This window comes from Heterodontus francisci, chromosome 2 (assembly GCF_036365525.1).
Source record: "Heterodontus francisci isolate sHetFra1 chromosome 2, sHetFra1.hap1, whole genome shotgun sequence".
NCBI classification, from domain to species: domain Eukaryota; kingdom Metazoa; phylum Chordata; class Chondrichthyes; order Heterodontiformes; family Heterodontidae; genus Heterodontus; species Heterodontus francisci.
The window spans coordinates 175527068-175551268 of NC_090372.1; the positions used below are offsets into that span (position 1 = coordinate 175527068).

Genomic DNA, 24201 nt, shown 5'->3' on the forward strand with positions numbered 1-24201 from the left:
TAGAATAGCCTGGCTGATGAGACTAGCTCAGGTGCCCAAGTCTTGAGTACTACTCCCACAGACCATAGCTTTTGCCATGTCCAGTGAAATGAGCTGCTGCTTAATGACTTGCAGGATGATTCGAGTATCAATGATGTTATGAGTTCAAGTTGGATCACCCACTCAGCAATTTTGGCTGAAGAGGCTTGCAAACACTCCAGCCTGGACTCCTGCCTTCATATACTGGGCTCTGTTATTGTTGAAAATGAGGATGCTTGTGGGGGAAGTCAGTTGTACACCTTTCTCAACTGGATGAGGTAAGGCTACCGAGTTTTGCTCTGATCACTAGTTGCAGAAGTGCATAGTGTCTGTTGCCCACGGTTTGATATTTAGAATGCGGGTAGTCGGGCATAGTAGCTTCACACATTCTAAGCAAAGCCTAATGCTGTTGCCGCATGACAATCTATACTCCACACCTACCCAGGGTTGGAGTTCTAGCTTGTGATCAGTGATGGATATGCCAGGCCATGAGGTTATGTAAAATCTACAATCCTTTTGATTTGTTAGTGTCTCTATTTATGTCCTCTGGTGCTGTATTCACCCACAAGTGGAAACTTTCTCCATATCAAACTTATAAAAACCTTTCATAATTTAAGACCTCAATCAAGTCTCATTTTAGTCTTCCTTTTCCCATAGAAAATAACCCTAGCCTGCTCAAACTTTCCTTACAGTTGCATACATGAAGATTAATATGCTCTTATTTTTCATTACTCCAGCTATGGTTTTAGATACTTGGCTTCCTAGAACCTTTTTTGTTGATTAAGTTACCTTCAATTTATCATCTAACTCTTGCACTCAGCACTTTTAAAATCTGTTAGTAAATATCTTTTCACTCCCCTCCCAAATTTATGTACAAAATTATGGCAGCTTCCAATTCTGCTGCCTATGATGGCCAAAAGCACCTCATGGATGTCAGCTTTGGACTGCTAGATCTCACCTTAATCTGTCCCACTTGACAATGGCATTGCAATGAGGTCAAGTACATTAATTTCTCCTGTTAATTCTCACCACCCTTGAGGACTTGGCTAGTTCAGTCAATAGTGGTACTCAAGCTTTGGACTTGAAGCCAAAAGACTTCATGGGGTCCAAAGTAAATGTTGAGAATTTCAAGGCCACTCCCACCCAATAGTACACCAATATGTCCCCCACCTCTGGTGTGGTTTGATACTGTCAGAAAATACTCAGGAATGAAGGAAAAAGTCTGAGATGTTGAATAATACAGATGATTCAGAAATAAGCACACACTGCCAAATTGGGCACCATATTAGAAGGAAGTTTAGGGTTGACGGAGATTCCCTTAGTCTTTATCCTATTAAGATGCATGGATCATTCCTGATTGGACCCTCCAATTTTCTTCAACAAATGGGTACCTTACTATGTGATTTGAAGACATTAACTCCAGTCTGGGTCTGAAGTCACAAGCATGCCATGGGTAGGAGGTTCACTGTTGCCCTTCAAGGAAGGGAACCAATTGTGTTTTTAATAATCCAGGTGCACTCATGGTATTTCCCTGGCGCTATCCTACAATTTATCCAACTTTTAAAAATCTTTCTTGAATTGCCTTGAGAATTGAAATTATGACCAAGATTGCACATCCAATACCAGTCACTGGGCTATGATAACTTGCAACAGAAGTTCTTGTACCCTACCCAAAAGATACATCAAAAATCACAGCTAAATGCAGATTAATTCTTCATGTGGCGTGTTTGCAAGTTTACATCAGCACAGGAGTAAGCCATTTAGCCCAGAGTACATTCTGCCATTCCATGACTGATCAGCGACCCAACACCATCTCATATCCCTTTATCTCTCTGGTTAACAAAAATCTATCAAATTCAGATTTTATATTAATTTATCTAGCATCAACTGCTGTTTGTGGGAGTTTTCCCAACTTCCATCACCCGTTGCATGAAGTGTTTTCTAATTTTACTCCTGAAAGGTCTGACTAATTTTTAAGGTTAGTCCTAGATTTCCCAACCAGCAAAAATAGTTTCTCTCTATCTACTGTTTCCTTTAATGTATTGAAAGCTTCACTCAAATCACCTTTAACCTTCTAAATGCCAGAGAACATAACCCAAGTTTGTACAATCTTGCTTTGTAATTTAATCCTTGAAGTCCCGGTATCGTTCTGGTACATCTACAGTGCACTCTCTGCAAAGCCAATCTATTCTTCCTATTTTGTGGTTCCCTTAACTGCTCCAAGTGTAATCTAATCAGGATCGAAGAATGATTTCTACCCGTTGTATTCTAGCCCTCTGGATATGAATACCACCCCACTATTAACCTTTTTCATTATGTTCTGCACCTGCTCATATTCAGCAGTACAGGTAGATAAGGTGGTTAGGAAGGCATATGGGATACTTATATTCTATGCCTCAGCTAATAAAGACAAGAGCAGGGAGGTTATGATGGAACTGTATAAAAACTCTAGTTAGGCCACTGTTGGAGTACTGTGTACAGTTCTGGGCACCACACTACAGGAAGGATGTGACTGCACTGGAGAGGGTGCAGAGGAGATTCACCAGGATGTTGCCTGGGCTGGAGCATTTCAGCTATGAAGAGAGACTGGATAAGCTAGGGTTGGTTTTCCTTAGAGCAGAGAAGACTGAGGGGTGACCTGGTCGAGGTGTACAAGCTTATGAGGGGCATGACAGGGTGGATAGGGAGCAATTGTTCCCCTTAGTTGAAGGGTCAGTTATGAGGGGACACAAGTTTAAGGTGAGGGGCAGGAGGTTTAAGGGGGATTTGAGGAAGAACTTTTTTTTTTACCCAGAGTGTGGTGACGGTATGGAATGCATCCTTTAACAAGTACCTGGATGAGCACTTGGCACGTCATAACATTCAAGGCTATGGGCCAAGTGCTGGCAAATGGGATTAGGTAGACAGGTCAGGTGTCTTTAATGCATCGGTGCAGACTCGATGGGCCGAAGGGCCTCTTCTGCACTGTATTATTCTGTGATTGTGAAAATTTTTCTCTTTGACCAAGCTTTTGGCCATCTGCCCTCATATCACTTGGTAGCTCGATGTCAAATTTTGTTTGTTGACACTTCCGTGAAGCACCTTGGGACGTTTAATGATGTTAAAGACACTACATAAATACAAGTAGTTGTAGTTATAAAGCAGATGACCTCACATTCACACCTCACAAATCCATTTCAGTTTTGCCCACTTAATCAATACCTCTACAATTTTATGCTTCCATCTACACTTAGACCAGCCAGCCCTGCATCACAGGCAAATTTGGTAATGTAGCTTTCTATCCCATCATAAGTAACCAATAAATACTGTGAATGCCCTAGCACAGATCCTTCCGGGACACCACTGGTCACATCCTGCCAATTACAGTATCTGCCTATTATTCTTATTGATGTGTAGTCACTTGTATAGTTAAACACGACAACTATATAGCACAATTGATCATGCCTGACAAACCTGATAAAAAAAAATTTTTTTGGAAGAGGTGACTGAAGTATTGGACAGGGGTATGTCTGAACTTTATTTATATGGACTTCCAGAAGGCATTTCATAAAGGTTCATCTTAAACTGCTAGCTAAAAATTGAAACTTATGGAATTGAAGGGAAATTGACGACCTGGCTTGGAAATTGGCCGCGCAGCAGGAGACAGTAGGGACAATAGACAGGTACTTTAACTGGCAGGAAGGGACCAGTGGTGCCCTGCAAAGGTCTGTGTTGGGGCATCAACTATACACTATTTGTTGATGACCCAGATGATGGGATAGAAAACAAGAGTAGATGGAAATGCAAACATTACAAAAGTGATATGGATTAAGTGAAAAGGCAAAACTGTATAAATGGATATCAGACAAAATGAGAGGTCACTTTTGACTTAAAAAAGGATGAGTGTACTTAGTTTATAAATGGGGAAAAGCTAGAAAGTGGAGGTCCAGATACACAGATTATTATTCTGTATAGGTGTTCATGACATTTTAAATTAAAAAAGGTCAATGGAATGCAGGCCTTTATATCTAGAGGAATACAATACATGGAGTAGAAGTAATGATACAGCTGCACAATGCCCAGGTTGGATCTCACCTGCAGTGCTGTCAACAGTTCTGGACAGCATACCTTAAGGATATATTCGCCATGTAAAGGAGTGGAGGGCAGCAACGGTGGCAGCGGCAGAAAACACTAAGCAGGTTAGGCAGCACCTGTGGCAAGAGAAACAGAGTTAACCTTTCAGGTCAACACGTTAACTCGGTTTCTCTTGCCACAGATGCTGCTTGACCTACTTAGCATTTCCAGCATTTGTTTTTTTTGATTTCCAGCATCTGCAGTATTTTGCTTTTCTATTACCAAAATTGTACCTGGACTCCAAGCGCTAAATTCAGGAGAGTTGATTGCATTACCTGCAATTTAGAAGTTTAAGGGATTATCTGATAAAGTTTTATGAAGGGGAACAGAGAACAAAACCGATTCCACTGGTTGGAGTGTCCAGGTCCAGGAGGCTTAAAAATTAGAGCCAGACCTTTCAGGAGTAAAATTTGTAAACTGTTCTTCATGCAAGGGTGGTAGAAGTTCGCAACTCTCTTCCGCAAAACAGCAATTGATGCTAGATCCACTGTTAGTTCATTTTAAAATGGAGATAAATATCTTTGGTTAAACAAAAATCTAATGGATATGGGACAAAGGCAGTTATATGGAGTTAGGTCGCATAACAGGCTCAAGGGACTAAATAGCCTACTCCTGCATGAATGAGAGTTGGTTCATTCTTCACATTTTTACCAAGCAAGCTCGAGAAAAGTAGAATCAGTAAACAAGCACTAAACAGAAATTTTCTTTTGCAATAGCATACCAACAATTTTCCCAATTCCTCCAGGTGGTGCTCAGACATGATATTTTTCACGAAATCAGTCTTGCTCTTATGAAAAATAGCACAAGTCATAGTGTTCTTAACCTCTGAAAATCCCTGATTAATTCAATATTAAACCTGGACAAACCTTTGTTCTTCCTTCCTTTCCCCACTCCACAAAAAAAAGTGAATATTGTATAGAGGCAGGTAGCTGATATCTTCAACTTGTACAGCCCAAGAATGAAATCCTAACCCTTTCCACTCAAGTTTTTATTTTTTATTTATTTATTTAGAGATACAGCACTGAAACAGGCCCTTCGGCCCACCGAGACCGTGCCGAAGTTTTTGAATGTTTTGTTACCTTCCACATCTGCAACTAACTGCTTGTTCGAATCCTTTCAAATCAAGTTTCCAGTGAATAGGTCATGAAATTGCTAACGGAGTACTAGGTTTCACAAAGAGATAAGCATTTCAAAGTTGAAAACTAATGGTTTTCATTAAAACCATTTTTTTTAAAAAAGCTCGAGGATTTAACAAGCCTGGTGGATAAAGGGGAACCAGCATTTGGATTTCCAGAAGGGATTTGATAAGGTGCCACATAAAAAGGTTACTACAAAAATCAAGAGCTTATAGTGTTGGGGGTAATATATTAGTTGCCGAATCCTCCACCTATGCTAACAGGAAAGAGTCATGATGAATAGGTCATTTACAGGTTGGCAAACTAGTGGGGTGCCACAGGGATTAGTGCTGGGGCCTCTATTATTTACAATTTATATTAATGACTTTGATGGAAGGACCAAGTGTATTGCAGCCAAATTTATGGATGATAAAGATGGGCAGGGAAGCAAGTTGCGAGGACGACAAAGTGTCTACAAAGATATATAATTTGATTGAGTGGGTAACAATTTGGCAGGTGGAGTGTCACGTGGGAGAATGTTAGGTTGCCCACTTTAGCGGAAAGAGTAGAAAACAGATTTAATAGAGAGAGACTGCAGAATGCTGCAGTACAGCAGGATCTGGATGTGCTTGTACATCAAAGTTAACATGCAGGTACAGCAAGTTGGCATTTATTGCAAGGGGGATGGAGTATAAAATTAAGAGCTATGGGCAGGCAGGCAGAAAAGTGATGTTAAGGCCACAATCTGATCAGCCTTGATCTGACTGAATGACACAGCAGGCTTGAGGGGCTGAACAGCCTATTCCTGCTCCTATATCTTATGAACATTGAAGCATAGTATTAAGTGGCTCCCCACAGTTCCAGCCCTATTACGGGTTCTACATTTGAATATGGTGTTTAAGTCCCTTGAAATTCTGACTCACCTTCATGTCACTCGAGAGAGAGTTGAAAAGTGAAGACGACAAGCCAATTAATTTTTCAGTCATTGCCTCTAAATGTCAAAGCAGGACAAAGAATTACTTGAAGATGGATATTGCAGCTTTCAGTTCTTTGCCACTTGAACTATCACGCCTGCACTCACCCTTCCCCCTCTATTTCTTCCAGGAAGGGATTTTATTAAGTCTAGCACTTCCTCTTGCAGTTCCTCTCCTTATGCTAAAAAAGGAATTAACCAGATAATTACACCAGTAACAAGACCTGCATGCTTAGCATCAGAGCAGGCATGCAATGCACAAGCATAGCATCCATTCAGCAGTTTTCTTTGCTTATTTGCATGCTATTCATGTTGCTATCCAATAAAGAAATTCCTGCAGTGATATCTACAACAGGCTTCATCCATTAGACTATGAATATTGGCAGGTAACCGCTTGATAAAAACTCAAAAAGCACTGGGAGATCATGTGATACAGGTACTTTCCAGATTGTCATTGTGTTGGATATGCTCACCAACACAAGTTTCAGCTGCAAGACAAAATGCTTTGGCTGATAATGAAGCGATGTAACAAGGTATAGTGGCCATGGGGTTTTGGTACTAGACTAGCAATCCAGAAGTCACAAGTGTGATTTGCACCATAGCATGATGATCAAAGCGGCCAGACTAGCATAAAAATACAACTAATTCACCAATGTCTTTCAGGTAAAAGGACCCTGGCTGCCACTACACCCTCTCCCCAACACCAATTCAGTGCAGCGAACATGTAATTCTAAATTCACTAATGGTTGACTCTTAATGTCCCTGAGACAACTAAGGATGGACAATATATACTGTCTTGTTGGCATTGTCTAATTTGGGAATAAACATGAATTACAATCAAATCAATATCTCTTGCAATTGGCTCTTCTGCAGCTTAAGCTAATGGGCATTTTTACACATGCACAAATACTTGCATTTGTACGTAATAATGATAGGGTCTGAAATGAGAGATTTTATCAGAGATCCTAACATCAAGTATTTTGACAATGTTCATAATTAATGAATGCCAATGTTTAATTTCTATAGGAAGTGTAGGAGGAAGAAACTGGTCTTTAAGAATTCTGTAGCTAATTTTAATGAAAGTGAATTATTCCCAGATATCTTAGGCAATAAAACAGTCAATATCACGCATAATTCAATTGCAACAACTATCAACTTCCCTGATTACGGTTTGTTGTTCAAGTGAACGTATGCATCCTGTTCAACTTAGAGCAACTTTAAACCTCTCATCCACCATGATGCCAAGGCCACCTTCAACCTCTAGACTTAAAGCTTAAACAAAACTTATACAGCAACTATAACAAAGCATTTCATAACTTTGAATTTATTTTTCTTGAACTGCACTAACCTCTGAAGGCACAAAATACCTAGGCCTCTCCTCACCATTGCTATTTAACATATGCAATTCAACCAAGCGTAGATTATATGCATCCTGGCACTGTATAATGCTCCACCTCAAGTATCAAAACTGCTTTCACATTAATGTTTGGCTGTTATCTCCTGTATCTCAACACTGACAGCCAAATCCAAGTAAAATTGCTGTTCTTTGTCTCACCTGCAGCAAGGCCAGTTTCTCCCTTGGTCTTAGCATTAGACTTTACTCTAGTGGCAGTCGTTCAAAGGGCTGCACCAATGGCAGTGAGAGCTTCACTAATTTTAAGCACCTTCACCCCAAACCCTCCACTAATTTAACTCTGCCACTGCCATTATATATTACATATGTATGTTGCACATGCAGAGTGGGCAGGGGGTGCGCCATGATGGGGGTGGCAGTCAGGGTCCTTTACCTGAAAGGCATTGGTGAATTAATTGTATTCTTAGGCTGGTCTGGCAGCTTTGAACATCTTGCCACGGTGCAAATCACACTTGACTTCTGGATTGCTAGCCTGGTACCAGAACCCCATGGCCACTGTAACTTGTTACATCGCTTCATTACAGGCAAAAGCAGTTTGCCTTGCAGCTGAAATTTTTGCCAGTGAGCATATCCAACACAATATATTACATCTGTATGTTGCACAGTGGGCAACTGATCACTGCATTCCTATGACCATCGTCACCAGTCTAATAGGAGACAGCAAAAGGATGTTACAATTTTGGGTGTAGCACACTTGGGCTGCTCTTCAAGAAATCATCCACAGTGCAGGGTCCATTACCATACCTCTACGAAGTACAATATGGGTTGATGCCAATCTGCTCCTATATTGTCATGGTCCTGTAGTTTCTTTTTCCTCCCGGGAATATGTGGTCTATCTTAAGGCTAGAAAAGGATCAGTACTGATTTAAGAACCAGCAAGCCTCATGAGTTGGAGAAAGTGTATTTTTGGTTGCCGTTGGATACAGCCATTCGGAGACTGCGATTCAAAGAGTACATTCTTGAAAGTTTGGATACATCCATTTGGACTGAGGACCAAGTGATACTTTTGTTAAAAAAAAACCTGTTCAAAATTGAATTGTAAGTTGAAGACAGTCTGTTCTGACAGAACACAGACAGCTGATGTTAACAACTGGAAGAGCTCTCAGCCATTTAAACTGAAGGAAGAGATTTAGTTGAATTATCTCAAAATTCTAACAAAAGTCAAGCCAAAACAGAAATCTCTGATAATTTGAACTGGAGAAAGGGAAGTTAGACTGTGATCATGTTTTATCCCTCAAAAACTGAAGTCAGATTGATTCTATTGAAAGTGCTTGCAAGTTGTTAATTGTTGAAATCCATTGCTGGAAGGAAAGCATCATTTGCCGCTGGAATTAGACTAGACTGTTGTACGGTTGAAGAATCTTTTAATCCCCCCCATCGGACAGCTGTGAGAACTTCAAGCAACATTGGACTGCAAATATGCAAGGACTCTAATTTTTTCTATTTTAAGTCTTGTTTATATCTTCAGTGTTTAAGAATTTAGTTTTTCTAATTAAATAGTTAATTTGTTGATTTACAGACACCTGGTTTGGTTAGCCTCATTCAGGGGTTAATAGATGGTCCAATTTGGCTGGGCCTTTCTTTAATTTGCAAAGTTTAAAATGATATGTTAAGCGATCTGTAGAGGGACTGGATTGAAGTAACAGTGCGTTTCTAACACCACAATCAGAATCCTACATTTTGATTGGAGGCTTTAACTGGAGCGGTCAGTCGTAACAATATTGCAAGGTAACGGCAATAGCCTGCAGGATACCTAGACAATATAATAACAGCACTGTGTAACAGTTTGCACTGGCCAGGTGCACCAGTCTTAATCATCCACCCTTGCAGGTCAACAGCAGGTGCGTTTCTCAGATTGAATCATACTATGCTATGCAGATCAGTGTTATTAGCTGCAATTTATTACTCTATTTCAAAAGGAAATTGGATGGGCACTTGAGGGAAACAAACATGCAGGGCCATGGGGATAGAGTGGGGAATGAGTGATTGGGGTGTGCTCCACAGAGAGCCAGCATGGACACAATGAGCCAAACAGCCTCCTTCTGTGCCATAATGACTCTATGCACCCCTCATGCAGTGAAGCTCTGGTACAGCTTAACCACGATGTTTAGGCTGATTAATGGTATGCAATAGTGCTAAGCATATATCTCAAACAAATTTGAATTAAATACTCAGCAACTTGCCTACATTTCCACAATTAAAGGTATGGTGATCTGAAAATCATTTTGTATCAGATAGAACAGGTCACAATTACCTACAAGATCCAGGAGGGCACAATGGTAGAAAAATCAAGAGTCAAATACCTCTCATGTGCCAGACAGGTTTCAAAATAAGAACCCTGCATCTTGGTTACAAACTGGTGTGGGGTAAATTAACTGAAGCCAAGCTGATTCACAAACAATAATTGCATATTGAAATAGAAATCTAGAAATTATCCTGGTGAGCGCAAAATAGGATATGCACAGTGAGCCAAATAGTTAAACTTCTAAAATCATGGGATGTACTAGACAATGGCCAAATAAAATGGTTATTTATTCCTTCCAATTTTATGTATTTTTCTAATATCTAAAAACGTTGGATGTATACAAAGCATTTCCAATAGTTCTTCCTCCAAAACATTTAAGAAATGCAATTCTATTTCTAAAACCTGTTGCATTAAACCACCCCTGTGGAACTGGAGACTTAACTCTCATCAGATCAAGTGATTTGGACACCATTATATATGAATGGTAGAACCAAGGCAACTAATGACATTTTCTCACTACTAAAAATCCCATTTAGCACTTCAATTGTTTGTCACCTTACTGTACACAAGATATATTAAATATACTCAATTTGTAAATTATGCCCGAACCATTTAAGTTTGACTTTTAAATACTAGCCTATACCATACCTGTTAAAAAAGTTTAACAAGTCACAAATTACAGTTGTGTATGTACTCAATAATTGGCATAATATTTTTTGGTCATCATGTTTTTGCTTGCCTGCTCATGGAGTGAAGCAGTTCATCAGTATTTCCTGGACTACAGTTCAAGTCTTTTCCTGGGAAAGTACAAGATCATGGGATCAGAAAGCAGCATACAGTAAGTGATTTATACAGGGAAGAGAAGAGAGGCATAGGAGAAAAGCAGCAAAGGAGAAACTACCATCCATAATTTAAATTTGTAAAAGCAGAAACTTAAGCTGGACTTGCTCCTTAAAAACTAGTTTTTGTAAATTAATTGGTTCAAAAATTTTGAAGTTCCTGAATTTTGGAGATGGTATGAATTTAACAAAAAATTGAGCACAATGCAAGCAGCATCCCTCAGACCTGTTCAAAAAACACTTGAAATATCAAATATGTTTTCACATCGACTTTTGGGTCAGACACAATTGTTAGATCAAATTAGCAGACTGTTAACATGTGATGTTTTATCAAGTTTTTAAAAAGTGAGAAAGGTGACCAAAGTCACTCCTAATGAAGATCCAGAAATCACTGCTGAAAACTACGCATGACGACAGGATCAGGTTCAGTCAATTCACCATTAACTGTCTGGCTCATAAAAGAAGAATGGCCACTTAGACAAGGTATTGGAGAGCTACCACCACTACTCATGGAAATCATTCCCCAACAGGACAAAAACTGAAAAAAAAAAATACACAGCACAACACAATACTAATATGCAACTGAATTTAAGTTTGTGTAATCTCATTTGTGAGCATCTGAACAGAAGTCAATAAGGGCATCGAGATCAGTCAGTGCTACGTAAAGATGCGTCAAAGGCAAAGTGCATGCTAACTGCTAAAAGCTCAACAAAAAAAATCAAAACAATTTAATTAGGACTCATTGGTCCTTGCAATCCTGAAATCTACTACATAGCTATGCTGGTCTGAACTAAAGCAAATAACCCTTCCAATTTCTTTTTGTTTGGGCAATACAGCATCACAGATAGCAGTTTTTAAATCTACTAACTAGTGTGGTAGATACACTTATCCACAGCAAGTTCCCAATGCAGCAGTGATGTAGGAAAACAACCAAGTAAAATTAAGTTGCCATAATTCACAACAGCACAAGATCCCCTCAGGCTATTCACTCCGTTATGATGAGCTAGACAAATGCTGGTAGACATTCAAGAAAATAACTTCAAATCATATCCATCAAGGATGGTGCACAGAGGCCCTCCCAGAAGAAAAAGTGACTTCCAAAAACAAAAATGCCCCTTTAAAAGGTTTATACATTATCTCTACATAAGGGTGTTTTAGCCAGTCATGTCAGGAAATGTCACATTTGAGGTTAGACTTGTAACATTGTGTTTGAAAATAGAATATGAAAAAGTTGAAAAACCTCAGTGTAGAACATAAACTACTTTAAAAATTAGTACAGAATCAAATCTTTACAGAACAGCCAAGGAAAAAAAAAAGTTTCCCAATTAAAACATAACTTTGAAAACTCTGGTCTAATTATTGTGTGCATAGTTTTTCAACATGGCCATTCCTAACCCTCTTGTTGCCTGTCACACACACACACGTGGAATTCTGCTATTGAGCATCTTTGGTGACGCACTCATCACCACCTTTGACACCTTCAAAGCTTTTATCGCCTCTTGCACCATACACTTCTAAACAAATCATATGGCCTCACACCAAGGCTACACTTCCTCTCAAAATAACTACACATAATGACTAACCTTCAGATCCTTTTCATAAAGTTAGGGTACCCATCCCTCAATGTTCCTTCACAAATCATGATACTCAGAATAACTTTGTGACCACTTACGACAACAGAATCAGGGATAGTCAAAATGGATTTGCAAAAGGCAGGTCTAATATGCTTAAATTTTGTAATAACGGTGTTTCTATCTTGTTAGTTTTTTTTGAGGACTCATGTACTTTAGAATTATGGACATTTTTTTTTCCCCCCCAAATAAAACTGAGTCCATGGGTTTTTTTTTCCCACTGGGGTCACTGAAGAGGTCATCGGACTTTTTTCTGTAAACAACCCTGAATGGAAGTCACCCATCTTTACGTAAATACCCAGCAGGGGCTTTTTGACTTCAGGGGGGTGGGGGAACGTTTTTCGGAGAAGTGACAGGTCGAGATTTATAGGAATCAGGAGGGTTGACTCTTAAGATATTGTTTTTGGTTTCACTTTAGCCAGTGTATTGGGGTGTGGAGTGTTTTGAAATGAGTTTGAACAAACTTGCCAAGGACAAAACCCCAGTTCAGCCTTTTTCCATCTCTGAAAAGCGTGCCGGCGTTTCCATCTGAGAAACTCTTTGCAGAGTGGAAGAAAGAGAAATTAATGCTGCATTCCTCCTGAAAGGCCTGCCAGGAACTCCTGATACCACACTTGACCTGGAAAACCTGCCAAACTGATATTCAACGGCACCTGAAAAGAACTGTTCTCAAAAGATCCCAGTGACTGCTGGCTATGCCAAACCAAAAAAGGGACAACTGACACCTTTCCATATCTTCTCTTTTTTTCTTCAAAAATTAGCAAGTATTAGCGAGAGCGAGAGAGCGCGCAAGAGAGGGAGGCTAAGGCAAAAGGGAACTTTTGTATGTCACTGTTAAGGCTTTGCTTCGTTACTGGTTATGTCTTGTCTGATAATTTTGTTCTTTATTAAAGAAACCTGGTTGGTGTATTTTATTCTGGGATAAAGAGCAGAGTCTATGATTGACCATATCAGTAACTGGGTAAACATTTAAATATATGTTATGACCTGTTGAGTGGGACTAGAAAAGAGTGCACTCCTCCAATCTCAGTCTCAACAGTATAGATAGAGGGAATGTGCTAGATAGAGGGAAAGATACAACAGCTAGATCTTACATTAGCTTCCCCATTAGGTTGGGAGGTACTCATTAACTGTTCCAAAAAACTACTTAGTTATTCTTCCTTGATGTGTTGTAATTTTTTTGGAATTCTCAGTATCATCTTAATGGCAGACTTGGTATCTCTAACAGATTTTCCCATGACTTGTTTAACTATGGTGGCTATTGTAGAGGTTACAGGATGGGAGGGTAATTATTCTGAACTAGAATCTGGGCCCAAACTAGTCAAAAGCATGAGGTGATAGCCAAAGTTCTAATTTTTGCATTCCGTACACCATCAACATTCTATGTTAGCAATCTGTCGAGATTGTAATTATGCTGAAGATTTTACTCTTCATTTTTACTAGATTTTCAAAAGCATTTGTTATGGTGTCACATAAGAGACTTGCTGCTAAAATTCAAGTACATGGTAGAGAAAGCATAGTCATGCGGTCGGGAGCTGCTGAGAGGGAAAGCAGTGAAAAGCTAAAACCAGAATCTTTCAAAGTGGGACACCATGTAGAAAAGACCATTAATAAAAAGGCAAGATTCTGGGTTTTAAACATTTAGGACAGTGAATACTAAAGCAAGGAAGTGATGCTCAATTTGTTCAAGACTTTGACACAGCTACAGTTTGAGTATTGCATGCAAGGGATAGCACACCATTAAAGATCATACAGCTATGATACTACAATACACACATTAGGATAGGTTAAAAGTAATGATGGCCAAAATAACTGGCTCAGAGAAAATTTAAACGGTGGGATGCAAGGAGTTTTCAAAATTCAGTCCAATGGGGTAAATAATGAAAGGCAATTTCTACTGGTTGAAAAGGAGACAAAAGCTGACTGCTGGAACATAGGGGGAAGTTAGAAACCTTTTCTGATAATTGAAACATAAAATTCTACGCTATTAATTGTTACTGAGGCGGAGACCATTAAACAAACAATTTGAAAAAATGAAAAAAAACAGAATAGGTACAGGCGAGGAATAAAAATTTAATTATAACATAGTTCCAGCTGAAGAACGAGGATAGAACTCAAAAGCGTGCCGGCGTTTCCATCTGAGATGTGTCACATTTTTCGATTCACCACTCTCCTATTCAATCTTGTGCCGATTCCAAATCGGATGCCCTCAGGGATCACAGCTTTCAGTGCAATGCAATATCTGAATCACTCAGTTCCTGCATACAATTCAACAAGGCCATGAAATGCTTATTTCTTGCTATTCTTCAAGGACAGTTTTTTTCTCATCTTTAACAAAGGTTAACCAATAGCTATTCTCAATCTCATGGAATCACCTGTGGTCTTTCATCTGTTAGCAAATCTCAGTGTACCTCTTCTGATCACAGATGAAGAGCTATTCTACTGCTAAAATCATTTCAGTCGACCAGTTTCCTCTTTTATACCAATTGTTTACAAACCAACCAATTGATACAAGCTCAAAATTTCAAGAGTCTTTCTGGTATTCTTGCACTAGTAAAAGAACAAAAGGGGAAATAAATCAGAAATTCAATCCTTCCCTCATCTCTAACATCACAATATTTAAAATAAAACTGTTACCACTACTCTTCTGTTCTTCCTTCAAACTTTAAATTTGGCATGCAGCTACATATTCCTCAAGTTGAGATCAAGATTCATTTACCCACTTTAGTTCATTCTTTCCAACAAACTCAATTACAGAACTTGATATAACTTGGTCTTCTTTCTCTTCTACAGTCTTTAAGGGTTGTAAAATCTCTTCGGTTTTGATGTCCTGCGATGAGATTTGGACTCTCAAAGTTGGTTTTTGCTCATAGCAAAAAGCCAGTTTTCAGTATCAGACTTGATAATCCAAAATAGGCACTCACCAAGTGACAAAGAACATTTGCCCAGGATTAACTGCTGCCCAATTAGACTTTCATGGTGGAATGAAATCACGTGGGATGCCCATTCCCCATCTCCTTCAAAAGAATGCAAATATTACACCAAATTAAGTTTATTTGCATGAGTAGAAACAAACAGCAAAATAGGATGCATTACTTCAAAAACAATGCATTGGTGGTTTTTATGATTGCATAGGTGTTTCAGTGGTAGAATTCTCACCTGCCACGCGGGAGACCGGGGCTCGATTCTCAGCCAATGCAATGATACTCCTATTAGGGCAGCACAGTGGTTAGCACCACAGCCTCACAGCTGCAGCAACCCGGGTTAGATTCTGGGTACTGCCTGTGTGGAGTTTGCAAGTTCTCCCTGTGACCACGTGGGTTTCGCCAGGTGCTCCGGTTTCCTACCACAGCTAAAGACTAGCAGGTTGATAGGTAAATTGGCCATTGTAAATTGCCCCTAGTGTAGGTAGGTGGTAGGAGAATTGTGGGGATGTGGTAGGGAATATGGGATTAATGTAGGATTAGTATAAAATGGGTGGTTGATGGTTGGCACAGACTCGGTGGGCCGAAGGGCCTGTTTCAGTGCTGTATCTCTAAATAAAATTATTCTGCAAGGTATTCCAACAATTTGATAAGCAAAACACTTGGAGCAAAGGCATTTTATACACCTTCACAAGACAAAAATGGAGAACCAAGAGTTTATAATCCAGAGTTCACACCTCCAGACAGAAATGCAGTCCAGCAATATGGGGCTGTGCTTTAGTTCCACAAGCATTTCAAGCAGCAAACCTTTGAAATCCATAGGTAACTTAAGAACATAGCTCACATCTGAGGCTGTGCTGATGTCTGGAAATTATTTTTCTCCAAACATGAGCAAGACTTTTTTTCCACCAACATAGCTTCCAAAATTGCCATAATATCCCTACACAAAGCACGATACTACAGCACATTAACATTTATTCTCAGAACACATCCATAACTTCATTTATTACTCATCTGAATTACTTTGACGTTGAAATTCTTAACATTACTAAGCAGATTAGAAGGCCAATTCAGAGCGCATTCCAAGAAGTAAACTGGACTGACATGTAGGGCAAATGGATTAAAGGGTGCCACGATACCTTCAGTCTGGTAATTTATTCCTGATGACCCACAAATTACCAGATTTAAGGAATTATTTCATAACGTGCCTGAAGATTTGAACTGGAAAATATCCAAGCTACTAATTCAGTTCCATACCCACCAGACTACCATATCCATGGATTCTGATCACAATCTATTTGCATGGTAATTAAACTAATAGAACATAACTTGTGCCTGATTTTACCGTATTGACTCAGATCTGCAATTTGTTGACCTGTAAGTCACAGAAATACTGCAGGGAATAAAACCAAATTTCAATTCCACAGAAACAGATTACCAATCCAATAAAGTGCATTATTCTGCAAGTATGATTGTTACAGCCATTAAAAAAAAGTGTCAGAAACCAGATTGAAGTCCAAGTAGTTTGGCCAAATACAATGACAGCTTCAATCAGCCTTATAAAAATACCAAAGATAATCCATTTATTTCACTAGCAATCCAAAAGCATTAAGCGCTGTACATGGTCCTAGTTCTTCACAATCTACCCATTTATTTGCTTCACTGTTAACATGAAGAACTTTGAGTGGCAGAACTTCTTGAAAGTTAACTTTCATATGCTGGAATACTCAATAGTGAAAGCACAAAACTGAGCCTTAGTCTTTATAGCATTAGCAAGAACACTGTAGGAAATATTTCCTTTGCCTGCCAGTGAGATAACCTCAGCACTTCAAATAAACACGAAAGCAGGCAAGAAACAAAAACCTACATTGGAAGCATCAGGTTGAACTGCAGTGTTCCAAGACCCTAAGCTCATTAAAAAAAAGTGTATCCAGCAACAATTTTTTCCCCTACGCAAAGTCTTGCTTTCAGAGTATGTTAATGCTTGGTGGTTTTACTCGTGCACATAGTCCTCCAATATCTCACCAATGTGACCATTCTTCGCATGTTTGTCTATTGGTCATGTATTACAAGCTACTTAAATTTGAACGGCATCATTGTTGAGCCCCATTCTGTTCTCACTAGAACTGTAACCACATGCATTTCCAACAGGAGTGATTGAATACTTAGAGTAAATTCTGAGCAGTTTCCCTCCGCAACTCAAATAAACCAAATTTTTCAATATTGGGGGGGGGGGGGGGGGTCCCAATGCCAGATGGTATATTGAGATACATGAAGTTCAAGAAAAAATATAATTCCAATGCTTAAACATTAAATGACTTTAATTTAAAAAAAATTCAAATCCAGTAATGGGTATAACCCAAGATTGAAAAATTAACAAAAACTTTGAAGGACAACCAATCAGGAATTTAAGTAACAAGTCTGCTCCCAACATTATAGTATTTTTCTAATCAGGCTTGGTCATTGATCAAATCAAAAAGCACAATTATCTATACCTGCCAAGAGTTTAAGCGTTAAATTAACAATTCCATGTACATCGGGTAGGACATGAATCATAAGGAAAGAAAAAGAGCAAATAAGGGTGGGAGATAAAAACAAGAAATTCTGGAAATATTCAGCAGGTCTGGCAGCATCTGTGGAGAGAGAAGCAGAGTTAATGTTTCAGTTCAGTGACCTTTCATCAGAAATAATTCGAAATGCAATAGGTTTTAAGCAAATACAGCTGGGGTGGGGCAAGAGATAACAAAAAAGGTGTTGATAGGACAGGGTCACAGAATAACTAACAAGGCTATCATGGAGCAAAAGCAAACTGTGCGTTAATGATGTGCTGAAAGACCAAGCGTTAGTACCGAGAGGGTGTTAATTGACAGAAAAAATACAGACAGGCACATGGTTTAAAAAAAAACTTAAAAAAAAAAGACTAAAAAGGGTTGCCCCCCTCCATATCATGCTCTGAAATTACTTAACTCAATGTTCGAGCAGTTGAAATGGCAAGCAACCAGGGATTGGAGGTATAGAGAGAAGAGCATAACTTCAAAGGTAGGCACCCCCCAACAGGACAGTCTGAGGGCTCTCCACTTCTTCCTTGAACAGAGGCCCAACCACTCCCCATCCACCACCACCCTCTCCGCCTGGCTGAACTTGTTCTCATATTGAAGAACTTCTCCTTCAACTTCGCTCACTTCCTTCAAGTAAAAAAGGTGTTGCTATGGGTACCCGCACGAGTCCTAGTTATGCCTGTCTTTTTGTGGGATATGTCACATATTCCTTGTTGCAGTCCTACTCAGGCCCCCTCCCCCAACTCTTTTCCTGGTACATTGATGACTATCGGTGCCATTTCCTGCTCCCGCCTGGAACTGGAAAACTATCTACTTTGCTTCTAATTTCCATCCTTCTCACCTTTTTATGGTCCATCTCGGACACTTCCCTTCCTCGACTTCTCGTTCTCCAACTCTGGGGATAGGCTGTCTACTAATATCCATTATGAGCCTACTGACTCGCACTGCTACCTTGACAACACTTCACACCCTGCCTCCTGTAATGACTCCATTCCATTCTCCCAGTTTCTCTCTCCACGCATCTGCTCTGATGAAGCAAACTTTCACAACAGTGCTTCGGATAGGTCTTCCTTTTTCCTCAGTTGAGGATTGCCTGCCCCCCCCACCCCCCCCAACACTGTGGTTGACAGGACCCTCAACTGTGTCTGGCCCATTTCCTGCTATCCTCACCCCTTCCCCTCCCTCCCAGAATAGTGACGGTGCTCCCCTTGTCCTCACTTTCCACTCCACCAGCCTGCACATCCAAAGGATCATCTGCCATTTCCAGCATGATACCACTACCTGAAGCATCTTCCTCTCCCCTCCCCAGTCAGCATTCCGAAGAGATCATTCCCTCTGCAACACCCTGGTCCACTCTATTACCCCTAACACCCCGTCCCCTTCCCACGCAATCGCAGAGGTCTAATTACCTGCACTTTTACCTCCTCTCTCCTCACTATCCAAGGCCCCAAACACTCCTTTCAGGTGAAGCTGCAATTTACTTGTACTTATTTCAATTTAGTATGTAGTATTCACCGCTCACGTGGTCTCCTCTATATTGGGGAGACCAAATGCAGATTGGGTGACCGCTTTGCGGAATACCTCCACTCAGTCCAAAACCACGACACCGAGCTTCCAATTGTTTGCCATTTCAACACAAACCCCTGCTCTCATGTCCTTGGCCTGCTGCAGTGTTCCAGTGATCACGCAAGCTTGAGGAACAGCATCTCATTTACCGATCAGGCACGCTACAGTCTGCTGGACTGAACGCAGAGTTGAATAATTTCAGAGCATGACAGGGCCCCCCCTTACTATTTTTAGTTATTTTTTCTTTTTATTTTAGTTTGTTTCATCATTCTTTTTAAACCATGTGCCTGCCCACTGCGTTTTTTTCACGTTTGTGCTTTGGGCCAAGGCTGTTCATTTTTCTGTCAATCAACACCCTCACTGCACGAACGCTTTTGTCTTTCAGCACACCATTAACAAACTGTTTGCCTTTGCTCCATGACCTTCTGGTCAGTTATTTTCTGTGACCTTGTCCTATCAACACCTTCTCTTTGGCTATCTCTTGCCCCACCCTGCTTTATTTGCTTGAAACCGATTACTTTTCTAACCTTTGCCAGTTCTGATGAAAGGTCACTGACCTGAAACTTCAACTCTGCTTCTCTTTCCACACATGCTGCCAGACCTGCTGAGTATTTCCAGCATTCCTGGTTTTAATTTCGAATTTCCAGCATCTGCAATATTTTGTTTTTATTTAAGGCTATGAGATAACACTTAAAATCAGATGCGAAATTCAATTTATTAGAATTAACTGCAAAAATACCCATTGTTTTCTCAACTCCCAAAAGGAGATAGAATAATTTTTTAATCTTACTTTACACACCATGAAATACTACACAAATATTGTGTCACACTCATTGGTTGTTGCAGCAAACCACTGCTGGAGGGTCACAAAAGCTAAAAGAAACTCAATACTTGAAGGAAATACAGGCATTCTGTAACCTAGAAAAGGTTCAGCACAATTCTGTTCCTTTATACCCCATAGATAAAATTTTATTGTTCATTTTTTTTTTTAGGCAGGAAACAACCAGGGCTTGGATTTACTAAGTAACAAGTCTGTTACTCAGTCACTTACCAGAAGTCTACGGCATATTAAAAATCAACAGTAACCGATCATAAAAGTTTGCAATACTGTATAATTTAAAACCCAATGTTACAGGCATTAAAAATACAATAAATTTGTGATCAAATCCACTTCTAGGTTTTCTGTAGTTTATGACCCATCCACGATGAACCCACTCATGAAGGGGCTGTGCATTATATCCTGCATGAAAATTCACTCAAATTTTACTGTTACCTGGGAGATATGGTTAATGGAAGACTCCATTCTCCGTAGCTGAGAGGCTTGAATATCCAGCAATTGGAGCACATTGTTAGCCAAAGCATTTATCTGATAAGCAACACTCGCAAGGGACTGTGTGGTGTATGCTTTTGTTTCCTCAAGGGCCTTTCTCTTGTCTTGGGCCTGCAAAATAAAGAGATAACTCATGGGACTAAATTTCTTTGGTAGTCAATAAAATGGTGCCACATTACACTATCTTCCTATATAAAAGCTTCAGCAGGTATAGCAACACTAATGACTTGACAAAACAAAGTAAATCAGAAGCATTTAAAGAATGCACAGACAGAAACTGCACTGCAACTAGCTACTTGGAGTGGAGTGAAGTCTGCCCAGGTAATAGAAAACAGCATGAAAAGTATAGGAGGTACACAAATTTCATAAAGCAATTAGCGAAATGTGGGCAGAGCACAACACACCTCCACGTAACACTGTCTGGAGACGAGAGAGAGAGCGCAAAAAAAAAACAAAACAAAAAAAAAAACTTGCCTTTCAAAAGTTCTTTCAACCTTATTGATTTTTCATTTAATAAGTTACATAAACAAGTTTCTCAGCCTTCATAGACTCACCATTTCAGCTGTCCGTAACAAATGGGAGCGGCTGAGGAGAAAGACAGACAGAGAGGCAGCAAGCATTCCAGAATATTCAATTCAATGGAAACCTTTATTTCACATCAATATGGAAGCTAACCCAAATCTTCCCCCGAGGGACTGGGGCTAAAATCACACTTTTTCAGGCAGTGCTTTCTTTCGTGTTATATTTAAAAGCCAATTTTTGTCAGAATTAGAATTTCACAGCTTAGCCGGCTCTTAGAGCTGTCCAGTTTAGTGCCACACCCAAGCATTTTCTAATAACACTCCAAATTATTTCTCTTCAAATAAATGTCTAATTGCCTTTTTAAAGTTAGGAGCCGGTTTCAACCAACTTTTCAGGTACAGCATACATCACAGCAACCTTCGAAATAATTTCTCACTCCCCCTCAACTACTTTTGCCAATTATTTTAAATTGATGTCATGTTATCAACACACTTACTAGAGGAAATAGTTGAACCCTACTTGATCAAAGCCACTTACTACTTTGAATACCTCAATTATCTCCCCTCAACCCTCTCAGCTCCAAGGAGAACAGTGTGAGCTTCACCAATCTCTCCACATTACTGAATTCCCTCATCTTTGGTGTTAGCCTGGTAAACCTCCCTCCATATCCACTCCAAGTACTGGACATCCTTCCTAAATTGTGGTGTTCAAAGTTTTATGCAACATTCCAGCTGAGGCCTAAACAGCAATATGTAAAATCTCACATGACATCCTTGTTTCTGTATTTAAAGCCAGGTATCCCATACACTTAAGCCCATCAACTTTCACTGCCACCTTCAAGGATTTGTGATTATTCACCCCCAGGTCCCTTGGCTCTCACACCCCTTCAAAATAGTACTATTTAGATTATCCTGCTTTTCTGTTTGTTCCAAAGTGCATCACTTAACACTTACCCACATGAAATCTGTCATGCCTTTCCAGTTCACCAGTCTATGTCTCTGTAGTCAGCTACTATCCACTACACTGTCAAGTTTTGTATCCTCTGCAAACTTCACTGTACTCCCAAGTCGAGGTCATTTTATTTTTTATTACACACAAAAAAAAACAGTAATAGAAGATGGCAACAAATGGAAAAACTGACTAGGTGGTGGACTGGTCAATAACATGAGTGTAGAAATGGAAATAGACTTAGTGAAAATGTGGTTTTGCACAAAGCAACAAAACAGTGAAGGGATAACCATGTTGAAACAGGACCATATAATTATAGACCTCAGCATGGAAAAAATCCCACAATGCATTACTAAGTGCTCCCCTTGCAGAAAGTAGCCTACAAGTATCTTGAGGAAAAGTAGTTTTCTACTCCGAATGAAAATTACATGAAATCATAATCTAAACTAATCTTAATTGCCAAGTCAGTGACTGAATTGGAAGATGTAAGTAGTATTATATTACATGTGGCATAGTGAGTAAGATGCAAAGACTGGCTGGCTGCACCCAGCCCAGATGCCTGGATTACAAGTACCAAACCAAGGGAGGGAGTGGCGGAAATTACATTCTTAGAACAGAAATTCTCCCAGATTCATGTATTATCAGTTTCAGCTACATCTAAGTAACAGAATTTATTAATTCAAGTACGACCATAATGTTCCCAGAGCACACCACAACTTCCCTTTTCAAAGTGCCCCCACTGCCAACCTACTACTGAAATAAGATGACAACCTAAAGACGACTTTTGTGAGGTGCGATCTCAGTATAACAGGTATGAAGTGTCACTGATGCATTCTTGAAGGTTACTAATGGACTAAGCCTTTTCGTTTAGAGATCCAGAACACAGTGCAAGTTTGAAAATACAGTGTAATTCAAGTTCTAAGAGAGGGAAAGTAGTCACTGGAATAGTTATTTGGAAGCATTTCTAACAGTTATGGACAAGTTTAGTGTATCTGATTTATTTCTCTACCTATCAACATTTGATAAATATACAGAGCAAGCTTTGTGGAAGGTAAAATGCTTAAAGTTCTTTTCCTAAGCACTTGACTGGTTGAGTGTGCTGCTGGCTCCCATTGGACATTTTAGTACATGCAACTAACCAGAGATTTTCCTGCCTGTTTAGTACTACATACAGCTAACTATTGCAGACTGAATGATGCTATTTACATGATTAACATGTCACAACAGAACAGTCCAAGTGTGACACTGTCCAGAATCTCACTATATACTGGACGTAGAGTTGCTGCTTTCAGTGCAAATCAGCACTCAAGGTGCAAATTGCAGGCAAAAATTGTTTTCGTTTTCTGCATTATTGCAGAGGTTTCAACTTGGACATAAAATCATTAATGAACCAGCACAATCAGGCTATTTGGAACAATTCCTCTTCCCTTGCATTAAAAAATATTCCTTGATATAATCAAGAGCAGTGACCTGGCACAGACTGAAGCATATATCTGAAAATGGGTTAATCACAAAAAAGTATTAAGAGCGCATCTGTGAGTAACCTGGTTCAAGATAATATTTTTAAAAACTATGCAGAACCATTTACTAGTTTCAACTGCAGTCAGTTTGAATAAACATTTAAAATCTTTTAAAATGCAGCACATTAGTGCCCTCGTATGTTAATTTTAAAGAGCCTCCTCAAAAGACAAAAAAACAAGTGCAATTAGCAGAAGAGTAGCACGGCGATTTATTCACTCTGGGCGGGTCTGACTTCTAGCACAAATTTTTTTTTTTTTTTTAAAAAGTACATTTAAGATCTTGGAAACTTGATTTATGCTGGGGGTAACATGCACTTCTTTGGCCTCCTCGTCTCGAGAGACAATGGTTAAGCGCCTGGAGGTGGTCAGTGGTTTGTGAAGCAGCGCCTAAAGTGGCTATAAAGGCCAATTCTAGAGTGACAGACTCTTCCACAGGTGCTGCAGATGTAATTGGTTGTCGGGGCTGTTACACAGTTGGCTCTCTC

At 39.6% G+C, this 24201-nt stretch overlaps 1 protein-coding gene across 12 annotated transcripts in view; it reads right to left on the reverse strand.

The window, feature by feature from the left end:
- abi1a (abl-interactor 1a) overlaps nt 1-24201 on the reverse strand; it is a 117421-nt gene that overhangs the window by 73179 nt on the left and 20041 nt on the right. For 11 of the 12 annotated variants that reach the window (XM_068013956.1, XM_068014012.1, XM_068013962.1 and 8 more), the window contains exon 2: nt 20670-20837. The exons of the other annotated variant lie outside the window; for it this stretch is intronic. In XM_068013956.1, the coding sequence (XP_067870057.1) occupies nt 20670-20837 (168 nt within the window). The remainder of the gene's footprint in view (nt 1-20669; nt 20838-24201) is intronic. 12 annotated transcript variants of the gene reach the window in all.